This window comes from Talpa occidentalis, unplaced genomic scaffold (assembly GCF_014898055.3).
Source record: "Talpa occidentalis isolate TD23 unplaced genomic scaffold, MPIMG_talOcc4v2.1 talOcc4.16, whole genome shotgun sequence".
Classification (NCBI taxonomy): Eukaryota; Metazoa; Chordata; class Mammalia; order Eulipotyphla; family Talpidae; genus Talpa; species Talpa occidentalis.
In genome coordinates this window covers 5,727,815-5,741,984 of record NW_023601653.1, presented here as the reverse complement: position 1 = coordinate 5,741,984, position 14,170 = coordinate 5,727,815, and the positions used below count along the sequence as shown (strand labels likewise).

At 55.9% G+C, this 14,170-nt stretch overlaps 1 protein-coding gene across 1 annotated transcript in view; it reads left to right on the top strand.

The window, feature by feature from the left end:
• The window catches only part of TRIOBP (TRIO and F-actin binding protein), a 51,197-nt gene extending 42,892 nt beyond the window's left edge, over positions 1–8,305 (top strand). Inside the window, exons 16-22 of the mRNA XM_054696838.1 lie at positions 1,530–1,677; positions 3,314–3,416; positions 3,930–4,089; positions 4,163–4,270; positions 5,450–5,536; positions 6,209–6,372; positions 7,334–8,305. Of these exons, the coding sequence (XP_054552813.1) occupies positions 1,530–1,677; positions 3,314–3,416; positions 3,930–4,089; positions 4,163–4,270; positions 5,450–5,536; positions 6,209–6,370 (768 nt within the window). The 3' untranslated portion in view covers positions 6,371–6,372; positions 7,334–8,305. The remainder of the gene's footprint in view (positions 1–1,529; positions 1,678–3,313; positions 3,417–3,929; positions 4,090–4,162; positions 4,271–5,449; positions 5,537–6,208; positions 6,373–7,333) is intronic.
• The last annotated feature ends 5,865 nt before the right edge of the window (positions 8,306–14,170 follow it).

Genomic DNA, 14,170 nt, shown 5'->3' with positions numbered 1-14,170 from the left:
CTCCCCTTCGGAGGCTCTGGCCTTTTCCAGCGTCTGGTGGCTGCCCACTCGCCTGGCCTGGCCTCCTCTGTCTGCGAAGCCTGAAAGGAGAGCTGGGTCCTTCTCATGACACATCGCTCTGCCTCCTCCCGTGGAGGTGTGTCCCTCTTGTCCTTCTCGTCTCCCACCTGGCCCACAGCTCAGCACTCTGTGATGACACGGGACCCAGTAGATGATCTGGAATAATCTCCCTGTTTTCAGATCGGTTGATAAGCAATCTCAGCCCCTGTCTGCCATGTAGGATGTGGGTGTGTTTTGGTGGGGCCCACTCTGCCTCCCGGTCACGCTCCCCTGCCACCTTTGTTTTCACATCCATTTACCTGGATGTCCAGGATCTGTACGTCTTTTTACACATGCGGGGTCACAGCATACGCACTCTCAGAAACCAGCCCTGCATGTTTATTTCCGACCTTTCCATTTGCTTGAATTATTTTTGAAAATAAGGATATATCCTTAAAAATTTTTTAACAGTATTACAGAGGGAGGGGTAAGGGCCTGGTTAGAGACCACATCCTCCCTCATGCCATGGGGCACCTCACCGTGGTGGGGTCTGACCCCATCTCTTTACCTCCTCTCAGGACACCTTTCCACAGTGGTCCACATGGACAGCTCTGTCTTAACAGCTGTCTGGGGGCCTTCGTAAGTCTGGATGCCATAATTTAGGGGTTCCCCTGCTAGGCATTTAGATTGTTTCCAGTTTTCCTCTGTCACCAGCCTCACCATAGGGAATACCCTGGTCCCAGAGTCTTTGTGCACATGTGACTCCGTGGGGTCCTTTCCGGGGGTGGTGGGCCTGTTTGGTCAGGGGAGGGAGGAGTCACTGAAAATGCTCTGATGCCACCAAACTGCCTTCCACACACCCTGTCACAGCTGACTCAGTCTCTAAATACCTGCCAGTCTTGTCTACGTTGCCCCGTTTTGCGATAAGTCATCACCTTCCGCTCACTTACTCAGCACCTGCCACTGTCAGGCAGGGCCGTGGGGACTCTGCACTGAATCAGGTTTTCCCTGTCTCCAGAGACTGCTCCATCTGGCAAGAGCAGAGCCTGTGAGGCAGGAAGAGTCTGTCGGGACAGAGCTAGGAGGACACTTAAGCTAAATTACAAGCCAGGAAGGGAAAGTTGTAAAAGAACGTTCCAGGCAGTGGTAATAGCATGAGCTAAAGCGCAGGTGAACATGCTGAGTTGTTTTTATAACTATGGGGTATCTTGGTGAAGAAGGGCTGAGGGAGAAGCCCCAAGATCAGACAGGGGCGCTGGATCTTGACCCTGTGGGATGGGGAGCTTGGAAGGGTTTAAAATGGGAGCGTGATTGGGAAGTTTGTGGGTGGGAGAAGAAAGGGGGATGGGGGATGGGTGAAGGCTGATGGTGCCAGGGTCGAGGGAGAGGAGTGAAGCTGGATCAGGACAAGCTGCCCCTGAGGCTTCATATCTCAGGCTGGGAAAGGGCCATGGGGGCAGCACCATGACCCCCTGGGCTCCCACTTGCAGGAGGTGTGTGAGCGCAGCCTGGCAGAGATGGAGTCCTTGCACCAGCAGGTGATGGAGGAGCTGCAGCGGCACCACGAGCGGGAGCTACAGCGACTACAGCAGGAGAAGGAGTCGCTTCTGGCTGAGGAGACGGCAGCCACGGCTTCAGGTGAGGCTCCCGGAAGGAGCATCATGCAAGCTGGCCTCCTCAACCTCCAGTGAGGCCCCCCGCCTCCAACCGAATTGGGAAGGCCTTTGAATAAGAGGCAAGAATCTCAGTGCCAAACTTGGTAAAGTAAGGGTTCAGGAGGGGTTGGGAGCCCCCAGAACTGGATTCTGACCCCAGCCAAAAAGGAGAAACCCTTGGCTGGTCACCCCTCTCCCGAAGGGCCTGCAGCCATTGGAAGGTCCACCTGAGGCCACACACACACTGAACTCCAGCTCCACGCCCACACCTGAGCCATGTGCTGGGGGACGGACTGCCCAGCCCCCAACTCTGTTCTCATAGAAATGCTATCTCATGGGGTGCATTGGCTAGACTCTGGGGAGAATTGGGTGGGAACCCGTTACCCACGTGTGCACCCTTAGGACTGGGAATGAGTCCATTTCACAGATGAGGAAACTGGGGCTCAGAGAGGTAAGTGACTTGTCTTCGATGGCACGGCTTGGAAGTGACAGAAACTGGAGCCCAGAGCATCCTGCTGTGAAGCCATGCTCTGACCTGCACCCGCTGCTTGCCAAGCTAGAAACAAGTGCCCGAGACACTGGACAGCTCTCCCCCTCTGTCCACTGCACACCTGCTGTGCGTGCCTGACACAACTTGGGCACCTGCATGCGGTTTGCAGGATAATAAAAATGACAAGAGAGGTCACACATCAGGAACTGACCCCTGCCGGTGCTGTGCCAGTGCTCATGCACTTGGCCTGTGACCGTGCTCCCCTGGGCCAGTGTGTTCAGCATTTTAGAAAGATAACCCAGTGCATTAGTGGAGGATCCCTTTCCCGCCCCTGCCCTCAGCAGGGACTGGCTTCTAGCACTAAGGTTTTCACCGTGAAATTTCTCAGTCTTGCTTAAGTGGGGCAGTAATGACCACAATAGCCTCATGTCCATTCAGATCGGGGTTACCACCAAAAACTTGCATAAAGTTTCAGTGTTCAGAACTTTCAGATTTTGGAATTAAGGATAAGCCTATGGATGAGGGTTTCTTTAATCCTCACAGCCTCCCAATGTGAGTGAAAAACCACTCAGTCCTTAGGAGCTCACAGTCTGGAAATAAACCACAAGAATTCATGACTGGGCTTCTGTTCTGTGTGATGCATTGTTCTAAATGTTCCATCTACATTTGTTAATGTGAGAGAAGGTGCTCTCATCATCCCCCTTTTCCAGATAAGAGACCTGAGAGATTATGTTCCCTGCAGTCACATAGGTGTGTCCTGACTGCAGAGTCTGTGCTGTTAACCACTAGGCTCGGCAATGCAAATGGGCCCTGTTAAAGAATCTTCCAGATGCTGGAAGATTCTTCCAGACTCTGCAGAGTAGGCGGACTGTGGATCTTAGAAATCACTAACAGCAAGAGATACCAGTGGTCAGACTCAGGAGTCTTCCCAGCAGAGTCCATCAGATAGGAACTATTTTCCACTTTTGCTAGACAGGCTCAAGAGAGGTCAAGCAGCTTACCCATGGTCACTCAGTTTGGCCCAGTGCTCTTTGCATGCCACTCTGCTCCCGTGTGTGTGGGTACACATTGAGTCTCCAGGGAGGGCCTCGTGCGGCTGACTCCTCATCAGTCTTCCCTCTGCTTCCAGCCATTGAAGCCATGAGGAAGGCCTTTGAGGAGGAGCTGAGCCGAGAGCTGAGCAAGACACGGAGTCTCCAGCAGGGCCCGGATGGCCTCCAGAAGCAGCACCAGTAAGATAACAGCTGGGCTGTGGGGTCTGAGGCCCAGCCGCCTCCCAGGGTGGTTATGTGCAGAGTCCCCTGGGCGGAAGACAGTCCATTTGCCCCTCATTGACATGGCCCTTCCTGCCATGTGGCATAGTGAACAGAAGCAGCAGGGCCACAGCCACAGCTCCTCACCAGTCCAGTCCAGACGGTTCTTCAGCCAATTCTTCTCTAACTGGTCTCAGCCTCCACCCTCTTCCTTGCTCTCGCATCCCTTAGAGCTGGGCTGCAGTGCCAGCCTCAGCCAGTAGGTGTCCCTCAGTTCTGGAATGTTGGCACAGTGGAGGCTTAGGATGGGCTTCCCAACCCCTCAGTGAGGAGGTACCAGCAGCCCCGGGGGCCATCGCTGGTTCACAGCCCCCTAGCAAGCTGAAGGCAAAACTGAGCAGGAACCCGGGGTCCTGACCTGCTCTGAATCTGCTGTGACTCCAGGCCTGGAGGAGCCAGGTGAGCCCACCCGCCCCCATCCTCGCCCGGCAGGTCGGATGTGGAGGCGCTCAAGCGGGAGCTGCAGGTGCTGTCGGAGCAGTACTCGCAGAAGTGCCTGGAGATCGGGGCCCTGACGCGGCAGGCGGAGGAGCGCGAGCACACGCTGTGGCGCTGCCAGCAGGAGAGCCAGGAGCTGCTGTGCCACAACCAGGTGGGCCAGGCCCTCTTGTGGGCACGGGGCGCCGGCTGCCCGGCGTCCCAGCTCTGACCCTCCCGCCCTCCAGGAGCTGCACGCCTGCCTGTCTGAGGAGATTGACCGGCTGCGTAGCTTCATCGCCTCACAGGGCTCAGGCTGCGGGCGCAGCAACAAGCGGAGCTCCTGTGAGTTGGAGGTGAGTGCCTGCCCCTGCGCCAGGCGGCCCCGCAGGGTTTCGGGGCCTGGAGCATGGAGAGAGTGCCCCAAGAGGCTGGGTGTGCCCTGCAGCCAGAGCCCAGTCTTCCTAGCCAGGTCCTGCCTCCTGCCTGCCACGTGACCGTGTGACCCTGTGAGCTCCGGTAGCTCCTCTGTAAATGGGGCTCACACCTCCTCGCTGAGTGAAGTTGGAGTGAAAAATATAGTGTGACCCCAGTATTTTATTTTTATTTGTTGTTTTATTTCATTATAACAATTCGTATATAGCCCCGCCCTGTGCCTGGAACTTCTGTGACCCCTTGCATCTGCTGACATTGATTCTTCCCCACAGTCCTACCAGGCAAATGCTGTTTTGTTTTTTTTTTAAGATTTTATTTATGCATGTAAGAACTGGGGTGTAGGCCAGAGGTCTAGGGGATAAGAGGACTCACCAGAGACAGAGTGGGGAACAGAACAGGCAGATCTACTGAAATACACTGCTGAGGGGAGCAGCAGAGAGACAAGAGAGGTCTGTTGCGCCATGTGGCCAGCTCCCTGTTCGGGGATCGAACTCGTGCTTCAGTGGCTGTGGATAGCTTCATGGTGCTGAGATACAACCCCTGTGCCAGCAGGGAGGCCCCCAACAAATACTGTTTCTATCCCTAGTTTACAGATGAGGGCGCTGAGGCCCAGGGCAGTCAAGTACCTTGCCAACATATGCTGGCTCCTCAATGCAGGGGCTGAAATTTGAACCAGGCAGTCTGGCTTTTAGGCAAAACCCCCAAGTCCTGCCTGAGCCAGTCTCCTCCTCGGTCTGATCAGGACAGCAGCATCTGGTCTCAGGGAGTGGAGAGGGGTTAACGAAGGAGTCCCTGGGGTGACCTGCCCAGCTGTGGTTCACAGGAGGGTCACACTGTGGCCTCTTTTCATCCTCTTTGCCTCAAGCCGAAGGCCCCGAGCCATGCTGGGACCGCAGCAGAGGGATGGGGAGATGCTCCCTGACGTGGTGGGGAGCCAGAGAAGTCGGAGGGGCTTCATGGAGGAGTCTGTCCCGAGAACATGATTGTTCTCAGCAGCTGCATTTTAGAGCCCTGAGCAGAGGGGAGTCAGGCTGCAGGGCCCTGTGGGCCAGGGTAACCCCAGCCTGTAGCCCTGGGTCAGCCTGACCCCATGACCCCAGGTGCTGCTGAGAGTAAAGGAGAAGGAGCTTCAGTACCTGAAGAAGGAGGTGCAGTGCCTGCGGGAAGAGCTCCAGATGATGCAAAAGGTGGGTGCCGGCTGGCCAGGTGGGTGTCGGGGGATGGGGGAGCCTCTGCATCAGCGGACCCCCATCCTGCGGGCACCCGCTGTGTCCTGGCCGCTTCATCTCATGGGGCTTCCTCCTGCCTCTCCCCCATGGGGGTCATGACACCCTTTTACAGAGAAATTGAGGCTAAGAAAGGGTGAGTGACGTGCCCAAGGCCACACTTGTGCTCATCTAATCCGCAAATATTTATGAGCAGATAGTCTGCCAGGCACTGTGCTGGGTGCCAGGGACATGTTGTGGACACAGCAGACAGAAGTCCCTGCTCCTTGGGCATGTTCCTGGTGAGGAATTAGCCACATTCCAGCCATAGAGGGGGTCGTGAATGTGCGGCCTGCCCTACCCACCCGAGCACGGTGTCCCCAGCTTTTAACGTGCCTGTGTGGCATGAGTGAGCCAGACACATGGAGGGCCCAAGCCCTGGCCAGGCTGACTCGGCTCTCACTGCTGCATGTTCATGGGCAGCAGCTCCTCCCCCGCCAGCGTCAGCGCTGAAACCCGGCCCTGCGTGGTGCTGGGAGGGGCAGGCCCTGGGCTGGGGGCTGCCGAGGGGAGCATGGTGGGCGCCTGCCACGTGACAGGGCCTGGGCAGGGCGGGCAGGACTGCACACCCTCATAGCTGGCCCTGTCCCTCAGGACCAGCGCTTCGCCTCAGGAAAGTACCAGGACGTGTACGTGGAGCTGAACCACATCAAGACGCGGTCGGAGCGGGAGATTGAGCAGCTAAAGGAGCACCTGCGCCTCGCCATGGCTGCGCTGCAGGAGAAGGAGGCCCTGCACAACAGCCTGGCCGAGTAGAGGTGGGCACCACAGGGGTGGGGGGCACCGGTGGGCACCGGCACCCTGTCTGTAAGTGGGGACAGTGACAAGAAGGGCACAGCGGCCAGGGGTCAGGTGTGGCCGTAGATGGCTTGGAAAACTTGCAGCGCTCCTTTAGAGGTGGGGAGTCAGTTCAGGATCTAATGACAGCGGTCCCCCCTCTTCTGTGGGTTCAGTTGCCAGGTTCAACTGGGTCCCCAGAATGACAGACATCAAGACGTTTTGAGAGACTGCCTTCACTTAACCTGTATGACAGTACGTTGTGATTGTCCTGTTTTATTACCCGAGTTACTAATCTCTTACTGTGCCTAATCGAAAAGTTTGGCTTTCTCGTATGTATGTGTGGGGGAAACCAGATATAGGTCGGGTACTCTCTGTAGCTCAGGCATCCAGGGGGTCACCCCCTGTGAGGAAGGGGGGCTGCTGTAGTGCATGTGCCCTCACGTGCCAGCAGGCATCTCCTAGCACTGCCCCACGCGGCAGCTGATGCTCCGTGCCCCCCAGTGCCGACGGTGGCTCTGGCTGGTCTGCCTGGGCACGGCAGCTAGCCCAGCGTGCCCACTCCACCTGTAGATCAGGCGGCTGGCACCAGTGTGTGTTCAGCCCCAGCATCACGTCCACCCAGTCCCAGCATCGACACCACCGGCTGAGACCAGCACTCTGCCCGCTTAGTCTTAGCCTGATTCTGTGGGTTCAAGATGTTTTCATCATGCCTGTCTTCACGCCATGTTTACCTGGAACGTCCCCTTTCCGACAAGTCCCTGTGCACACCCTTCGTCTGTGGCCAGACCCTTTAGGGAGAAGCCTGGAGGACCAGGTCTTCACAGCCCCTGGGTCTGAGCAGTGGTGGGACCACTGGCCGCCCTTGGCTGGCCCGTACCAGGCTGGGGCCGGCGCCAGAGTCGAGGTCCCCAGCCGCAGCTCCCCACTCTTGCCTTCCAGGTCTTCAAGGTCCAGACCCCGGGCCAAGGGACCAGTCGCCTCCTTCCCTGCTGGACGGAAGTCAGAAGCCAAGCTTTCTCCCCACTCTCTGTGGGCCGCATGTGCACGCACACCCACCACACACACACACAAACACACACACACCACACACAGGCACACACACACACCACACACAGGCACATACACAGACACACACACTGCGTATCTGAGCGCGCCCCTCGCACTGGGTCTTACTTTGCACCTTCTTCAGGATTTTATATGTGAAGAGATTTTTATATAGAATTTTTCCTTTTTTTTTCCATACACTTTATGCTTTTTAGAAAGCAATTCCTCATGGCCGTGGCCTCCCACACCGGCTCCCCAGCTCCTGCCACCTGCTTGGGCCCCTGGGCCTGCCCCAGGCTGGCAGCCCTTCAGGGCTGGCTCTGGTGGGGAGGCAGGGACCCAGCCCCCCTCTTTCCACCCTACCTCCTACTAACTGCTTCCTGCCTGGGGTGGGGGGGCCCATGCCAGGAGACTCTGGGCGGAGGAATGACTGGACAGAGGGAACCAGCTGCTCTATCTCCTCTGATAGGGTGCTGGGGTGGGGCCCCGGAGCTACCCATGAAGGTTGTTTCTCTTCAGCTCCATGAAACTTCTTAACTTAATAAAGTGTTTCCTCAGCTCTAGTGTCCTGGGTGAGGGGCAGGGCCCCGCGTGGACATCAGGGTTTCTTTCTTTTTTTTTTTTTTAAGGTTTATGTATTTATTTATACAAGCACTGGGCACAGTCAGAAGCGCGGGAGGGTGAGAGAATTCACCAGAGCCAGAGCGGGGAACAGAACAGGCAGAAGGACCGAAGCACACTGCTGAGGGGAGCAGTGGGTGAGCCAGGAGAGGTCTGCGCGCCATGTGGGACCCTCGCTGGCGGCCGGGGATCGAACCGGTGCTGCAGAGGCTGCGGGCAGCTTCTCAACCCAGCGCTCAACCGCTGCGTCACCAGAGGAGGCCCACATCAGGGTTTCTTAAAATAGAAAATATTGGCTTCATGGCCCACACCGGCTACACACCGTCCTCCTGAGGAGGCAGCACAGGGCTTCTGCGGGCAAGTTGAGACCCTCGTTCCTCCACATGAATATCCGTGGTGTGTTCAGGGGAGGACTGCAGGGGAGTGGCCTGGTGGGGTGCTGGGGTGAACGTGCCATCCTCTTGCCAGCCATGGGTTTCGAAATGGGCATGGGGTGCCATGCCAGCCAATCAGCTGCCAGGGGAGCCTGGCGGGGGACTGCAGGGTCATCAGGGAAGGTCTTTGCTCTTTAAAAGGGACATAAGGAAGAGTGGCCTCTCCTGGCCTTCGGGCAGTGTAGGGTGAAGTCCCAGGTTGCCGCCAATTTTGTGCAGAGCAGAAAGTGGGGAGAACCAGGGTGAAGCCATCAAATCACCCGCCCTGCTTCAAGACTATCTCCCGAATTAAGGAGCGTCCTCCAGCCCCTGAGAAATGGGAGGCCTGGCCCTGGCAATCCTAGTCTCCAGAGAGTCAAGTCCACAAAATGACTAGTACAGTCACATCAGCCTTAGTCATGGTCTTGTGGATCTACAGACACACAGATGCCCGTGGCTGTAGGACGCATAGTTGTGGTGTATTCGTAATTAGAATACTGTGTAGCACTACAAAGGAATTACTTCACATGCAGATGCGCGGCTATTCAGTCATAATGTTGGCTGAAAGAAGGCAGCCACGAAGGAGCCCGTGATTTATATGAAGTTCAAGAACAGGCAGAGCCACCACTAGGGTGATGGTCATCCAGACAGTGGGCCCTTCTGGGCTGGGGGGCTTATTACTAAGTGAGCACAGGGAACTTTCTGAGGTGCAGAGACTTTCCATGGCTTGATCTAGGTTGTGGTCACGTGGGTGCATACCTGTGGAAAAATGCATCACGCTTTGCACATAGGATTTGTGCATGTGACTGGGTATGAATGACATCCAAAAAAAACAAAAACCAGGGTTCCAGCGGGTGCCCAGGTGAGCCATCTGGGGAAACCCCATAACCTCACCCAGGGAATCTGGCCAGAGCACACAGGTGAGGTCTGGTCTCTCACCTCAGACAGCCACCGACTACATGAGCCTCACCAAGTCCATCTCGGTGAAATAGTCACAGTGAGGTCCCCCATGGAGGGCTGCTCGGGTATTAAATCACCAACTGTCCCAACGCTCTGTTGCTGTGTAACCAGCTCACAAAGGCAAGGGCTCAGAACGTGGGTTTTTATTGTCACTCACACACCTGTGGATTGATGGGGCTCCCCTGGGCAGTTCCTGAGTCCAGTGGTGCCCAGGCCGGGTTATCAAGGCTGAGCTGGGTTGGGTGTCCAGCATGGTGTCTGCTCGGGCCGTGACAGCTGGACCTCTGCCCTACCCACCCCTGGCCACTCCCAGTGGCTAGCTTGGGCCTCCTCACAACATGTCTGCACCCCGACTTCCTCGGTGGTGGTCAACTCCCCCCAGAGCCAAGAGACCCAGTGCCTCCGGCTACAGGTCTGGACGTGCTGCGGCACCATGTCCCTCCCCTTAGACAAAAAGGTCATGGGACCCGGCCGGACTCCAGGGAGGAGAAGGCAGTCAGGGGTCAGCGCACAAATTCAAGGGGGAGGGTCACCGGCAGCCATCTCGCTCCAGCCCCTGCTGCTCCCCCGACCTCTCCACGCCCCCATTCCAGGCTCTGAGGTGGAGTTGTCTCCCACGCAGCCTCTGTGGGGCTTCCCAGTTCCTGTCCACAGCTCGCCTGTGCTTTCTGCACAGCACCCCCTGACTACCTTCATGGCTCGTCCCCAGCTTTTGCTTGTTTCCAGCCCACAGCTTCTTGGGGAACTCCAGACCTGGGCAGCCTCCATCTCAAGACCCTGTCTTCTCCGCCCACCACTCCTCCTGTATGCTTGTCCACGAGCCAGCCGCTGGGTTAGGCCCTGGAGTTGCAGCGTGGAACCAAGCCCCCTAGCCTTGGGATAGCACAGCCTGGGAGGAGGTGAAACTGCAATCAGCCAATTAATTACAGGAACCTACAAGCAGCACAGAGGAGGCAGCAAAGCCAGGCCCCCATGATAGGAACGAGCTTGATTCACTTGTTTCCCCAATGCCCAGCACAGAGCCCATGGAATTTCAGCTGGATGAGTGATTGTTGACTGACTGATGAACCAACTGGAAGTGAGCGACTCCTCAGCCAGGTGGCACTCTCTCAATGAGGCACAATGCAGCCTCAGCCCCACCCCCATGCCAAAGGGCCAGGTTTCCCCATATTCCAGTTGGGTAGCCTGGTGGCCAGCCTGCGGGGCTGGAAGCTGATGGTAATTTCCAGCACCTCTAAGGACGGCCTGAGCGAGTCGATGCTGTCATCCCAGCGTCCCATCTGGACTTTACGAGGGCCTGGTGTGCAGGAAGGGAGGCGTCTGCTTTGAGGGAGCTTCTGTCATGAGCAAACTGGAACCCACACCCCTGCTAATGCTCACAACCACCCTTTGAAGTCCCTGTTGCGGTCCCATGTTTACAGAGGAGGAAACTGAGGCTCCGTCAGAGAGGGGCCATGACTCACCAGGGTCAGTAATCTGGCACTTCGCATCTGGCTCTGCAGGTGTCCTTGCTTAGGGCACCTCCACTAGGCAGTGTCTGCCTTTCATCAAGCATTTACAGTGTGCCGGGCCTGTGGCAGCAGCTGGTATCCTTTCTCTCCTTCCAGCCCCAGAACAGCCCAAGAGGACTGCAGGAGACCAGCCCCCCTGCAGAGGCAATGGCCCAGGCCAGGCCGGGCTGGGACCTGAGTGCCCTGGTCACTGAGTGCCCTGGTCACGGAGCTGGTGTTCAGGTGTGCGCCTCTCACCCCAGCGCAGGTGACTTCCTGAGCTGACCGAGGCCTTCCCTCTGGTGCCTGCCTGAGACCAGGGCCTTGGGTTCCGCGCATGGGGTGTCAGTGGGTGCACCTCTGCTGGGTACACTTGTGTAAGGGGCGGAAGGGACAGAGCAAGTTCTCCATGACCTGAGCAGAGGGGGTAAAGGAGAAGAGTCCTGGGGCCTGCAAAAGTCCGTGTCCATCCAACAGGCGGAAAGTCTCCGTCCATCGGGGGAGGAAGTGAGTAAATAAATTCACCGCCCTCCTTCCAGGCGGCGACAGAAGCAGTGAGGGAGCTGTTGTCTGTCTGTCTGCTGATGAGTCATCTCCAGGACGTATTTGTGAAATAAACAAAGCAAGATGCAAAATTGGGGGTGGGATGTGCTAGTTTTCTGTAAAAGAAGGAAACCGTGGCAGATACAGGTCGGCACGTGTGTTGACTTAGGTCCTCAACCGCCCTGGGAGGATTCACACCCACACTTGTGCACATGCACACACCTGGCGTGAGTGAGGCGGCTGGAGAGGGTGCTGCGCGTGCGTGAACTAAAGCCTCTCTCACACACTGATGGCTGGGGCCGGGAGGGGCTGTTTATTTCAAGGCTACAAGCTTTCCATACGTTCCGAAAGGTTTCCCAAGGGCACGGGATAACATCTCAAAACAAGCAGAAGTGTAAAAATTAATGAAATCGCCCCAAAGGGAACATGGTCTGGGGATGACAGCTGGAGCTAGGCTTGGAGTTCTACTCCCAGTTTCCTCCTCACCTGGGAAGGGATGAATTAATGGGGCTCAGTGAGCAGCCCTGCCCACCGCGTGCCAGCTGTTAGCATCACTGCTAATGTCCCGGTCAGGCCGGTTCCGGGCCCCCCGGTGACAGAAGTGAAGGGACACACCCGCTGGGCTGCTGGAGGACATCACCACTGGGAGGCTGCTGACACAGCTGACCCGCCAGCCACCGGAGGAGCCAGGCAGGCTGCGGGCAGAGCGCCTCCCCGCTGACTCTTCAAAGATAAGTAGGTGTGATCAGGAGGCCACCAGTGGGGAGGAAGGGCGCTCCAGGCTGGGGGAGCCGGCTGAACACCCCTGGAGCCACACCTCGTAAACAGTGGTGGATGCAAACAGTCATACACACCTGTGTGCATACCCGCCCCTCCTGCACACGCTCCTGCTCCTGTGGGCTCACATGCAGCCCCACATTCCTGGACATGCTCAGGGGCACGCTGGCCAGCCAGGCCTGGGGCGGAGTCAGGTGCCGGCTGTGGACAGAGGGCTGACTCCCTGTGTTATCCCAGCAAACCACCTAGCCTCGCTGTGGCTCCATGCCCTCACTTCTGCCCTAACCTGGGTACAACAGAGCCAACCTCACAGGGATGTGGCGAGGATTACATGTGGCCATTCCTGCAGAGCTCTGAGAACACTGTTCAGTACACGCCCCAGGTGTGATGCTGGTGTGCATATTAATATGCAATGATGCACTGAGCAGTGTTAATATATCATTTGTTCATATTTCATAGTGTACATTAAAGTTTTATTAAATGCATACCTAGTGTGCACATTTTATACAGAGGTGTGTATGTACACAAGAATGCCTCTGTGTGCCCAGCACATGCTTGGTGATGAGCAGGAGGCCCAGTGCTTGGCAGGGTGACTGAACAAACAGTTGTTGCTGGAAGACATAGAAATAGGGTTGTCCTGGGATTGTCTGTTTCATCTTCGTCTGCCCTCTGGGCTATGAGTTGCATGAAGTTGAGTCCACTGTCTGATTTGTCTTTGTTCTTGGCATCAAAGAGTAGTCATCAGTAAGTGAGTCAGGATATGTTTGTCTGCTACAATAGCTTTAACAGGAGCTTGAATCAAAACAACTTTATCTTACCCAGAACTTTGTGAAAGGAGGGACCCCAGGCTGCATCATGGTGTCTGGGAACCTGACTGCTTATATCTAGGGATCTAGATTCCATTATGCGCAGCCTCCATTCACAAATACACCTCATGGTCCAAGATGGCTGCTCTAATTCCAGTCATCACGTCTGCATCCCAGCCAGCAGGAAGGAGAAATGAAAAGGGGACAAAAGGCCTATGCCAGCTTTCTCTTAAGGACACTCTAGCACAATTATATGCCTTTGACCAATGTGTGGTTACATGGTCACCTCTAGTTACAAAAGAGGCTGGGAAAGGCAGTCACCACTCTGGGCAGCCATGTGCCTGAGCCAAACATGAGAGGCTATCCCACCTTGCTCCACACCTCCACCATTATCGACGTTTGCTAACTCAGCTGCCTGAGATTTAGAGACCATCTCTGGAATTCTTCGTCAGGCCGGGAACATAGAAATTACACCTGAAGAAAGGACTCTCCTTGTACATCAACTGTGCCACCGAATCAGAGGGGCTGTGGTGACTTCTGCTGACCAGGGCTCGGAGGAGTGAGACAGGACCACGTGATGGTTCAAAGCAGGCACAGGTTTTTATTGTGAGTCCAACACCTTTCACCTGGGTGACCTTAACTTCTGAGAGTTGCTACTTCCTCATCTATAAAATGGAAATAATCAGCCCTGCCTCAAAAGATCAGGAAGATGCCGTGATGTCATAAACAGCAGGCACTTAGCATTGTGCAAGCACAGAGGGCCCCTCAGGAAGCACCTCAGAGGGAGAGGGTGGGACCGGATCCGGCGGAAGCCGAGAACTGGGGTCAGTGGAGGCTCAGCCACAAGGAACATGGTGTTCACCCAGCACTGCCAGAGCCACCTTCTTCGCCACTTTTTAAACATCCCTCTAAGTCCAACAAGTTATTTACCACGCAGGTGAGTATGCTAATTTTTGAAAGTGAGAACAAGCAGATGAGCAAAAAGAAAACAAATCACTCCATTTACCACCTGGAGCTGAACTTTATTAAGTGTTGACTCTCCTGGCAGACTGTTTTGTAATCTTACATGTACACAAACCTTTGCAGACTCAGGGATTTCTTCTAGGACAAAACATATACTAT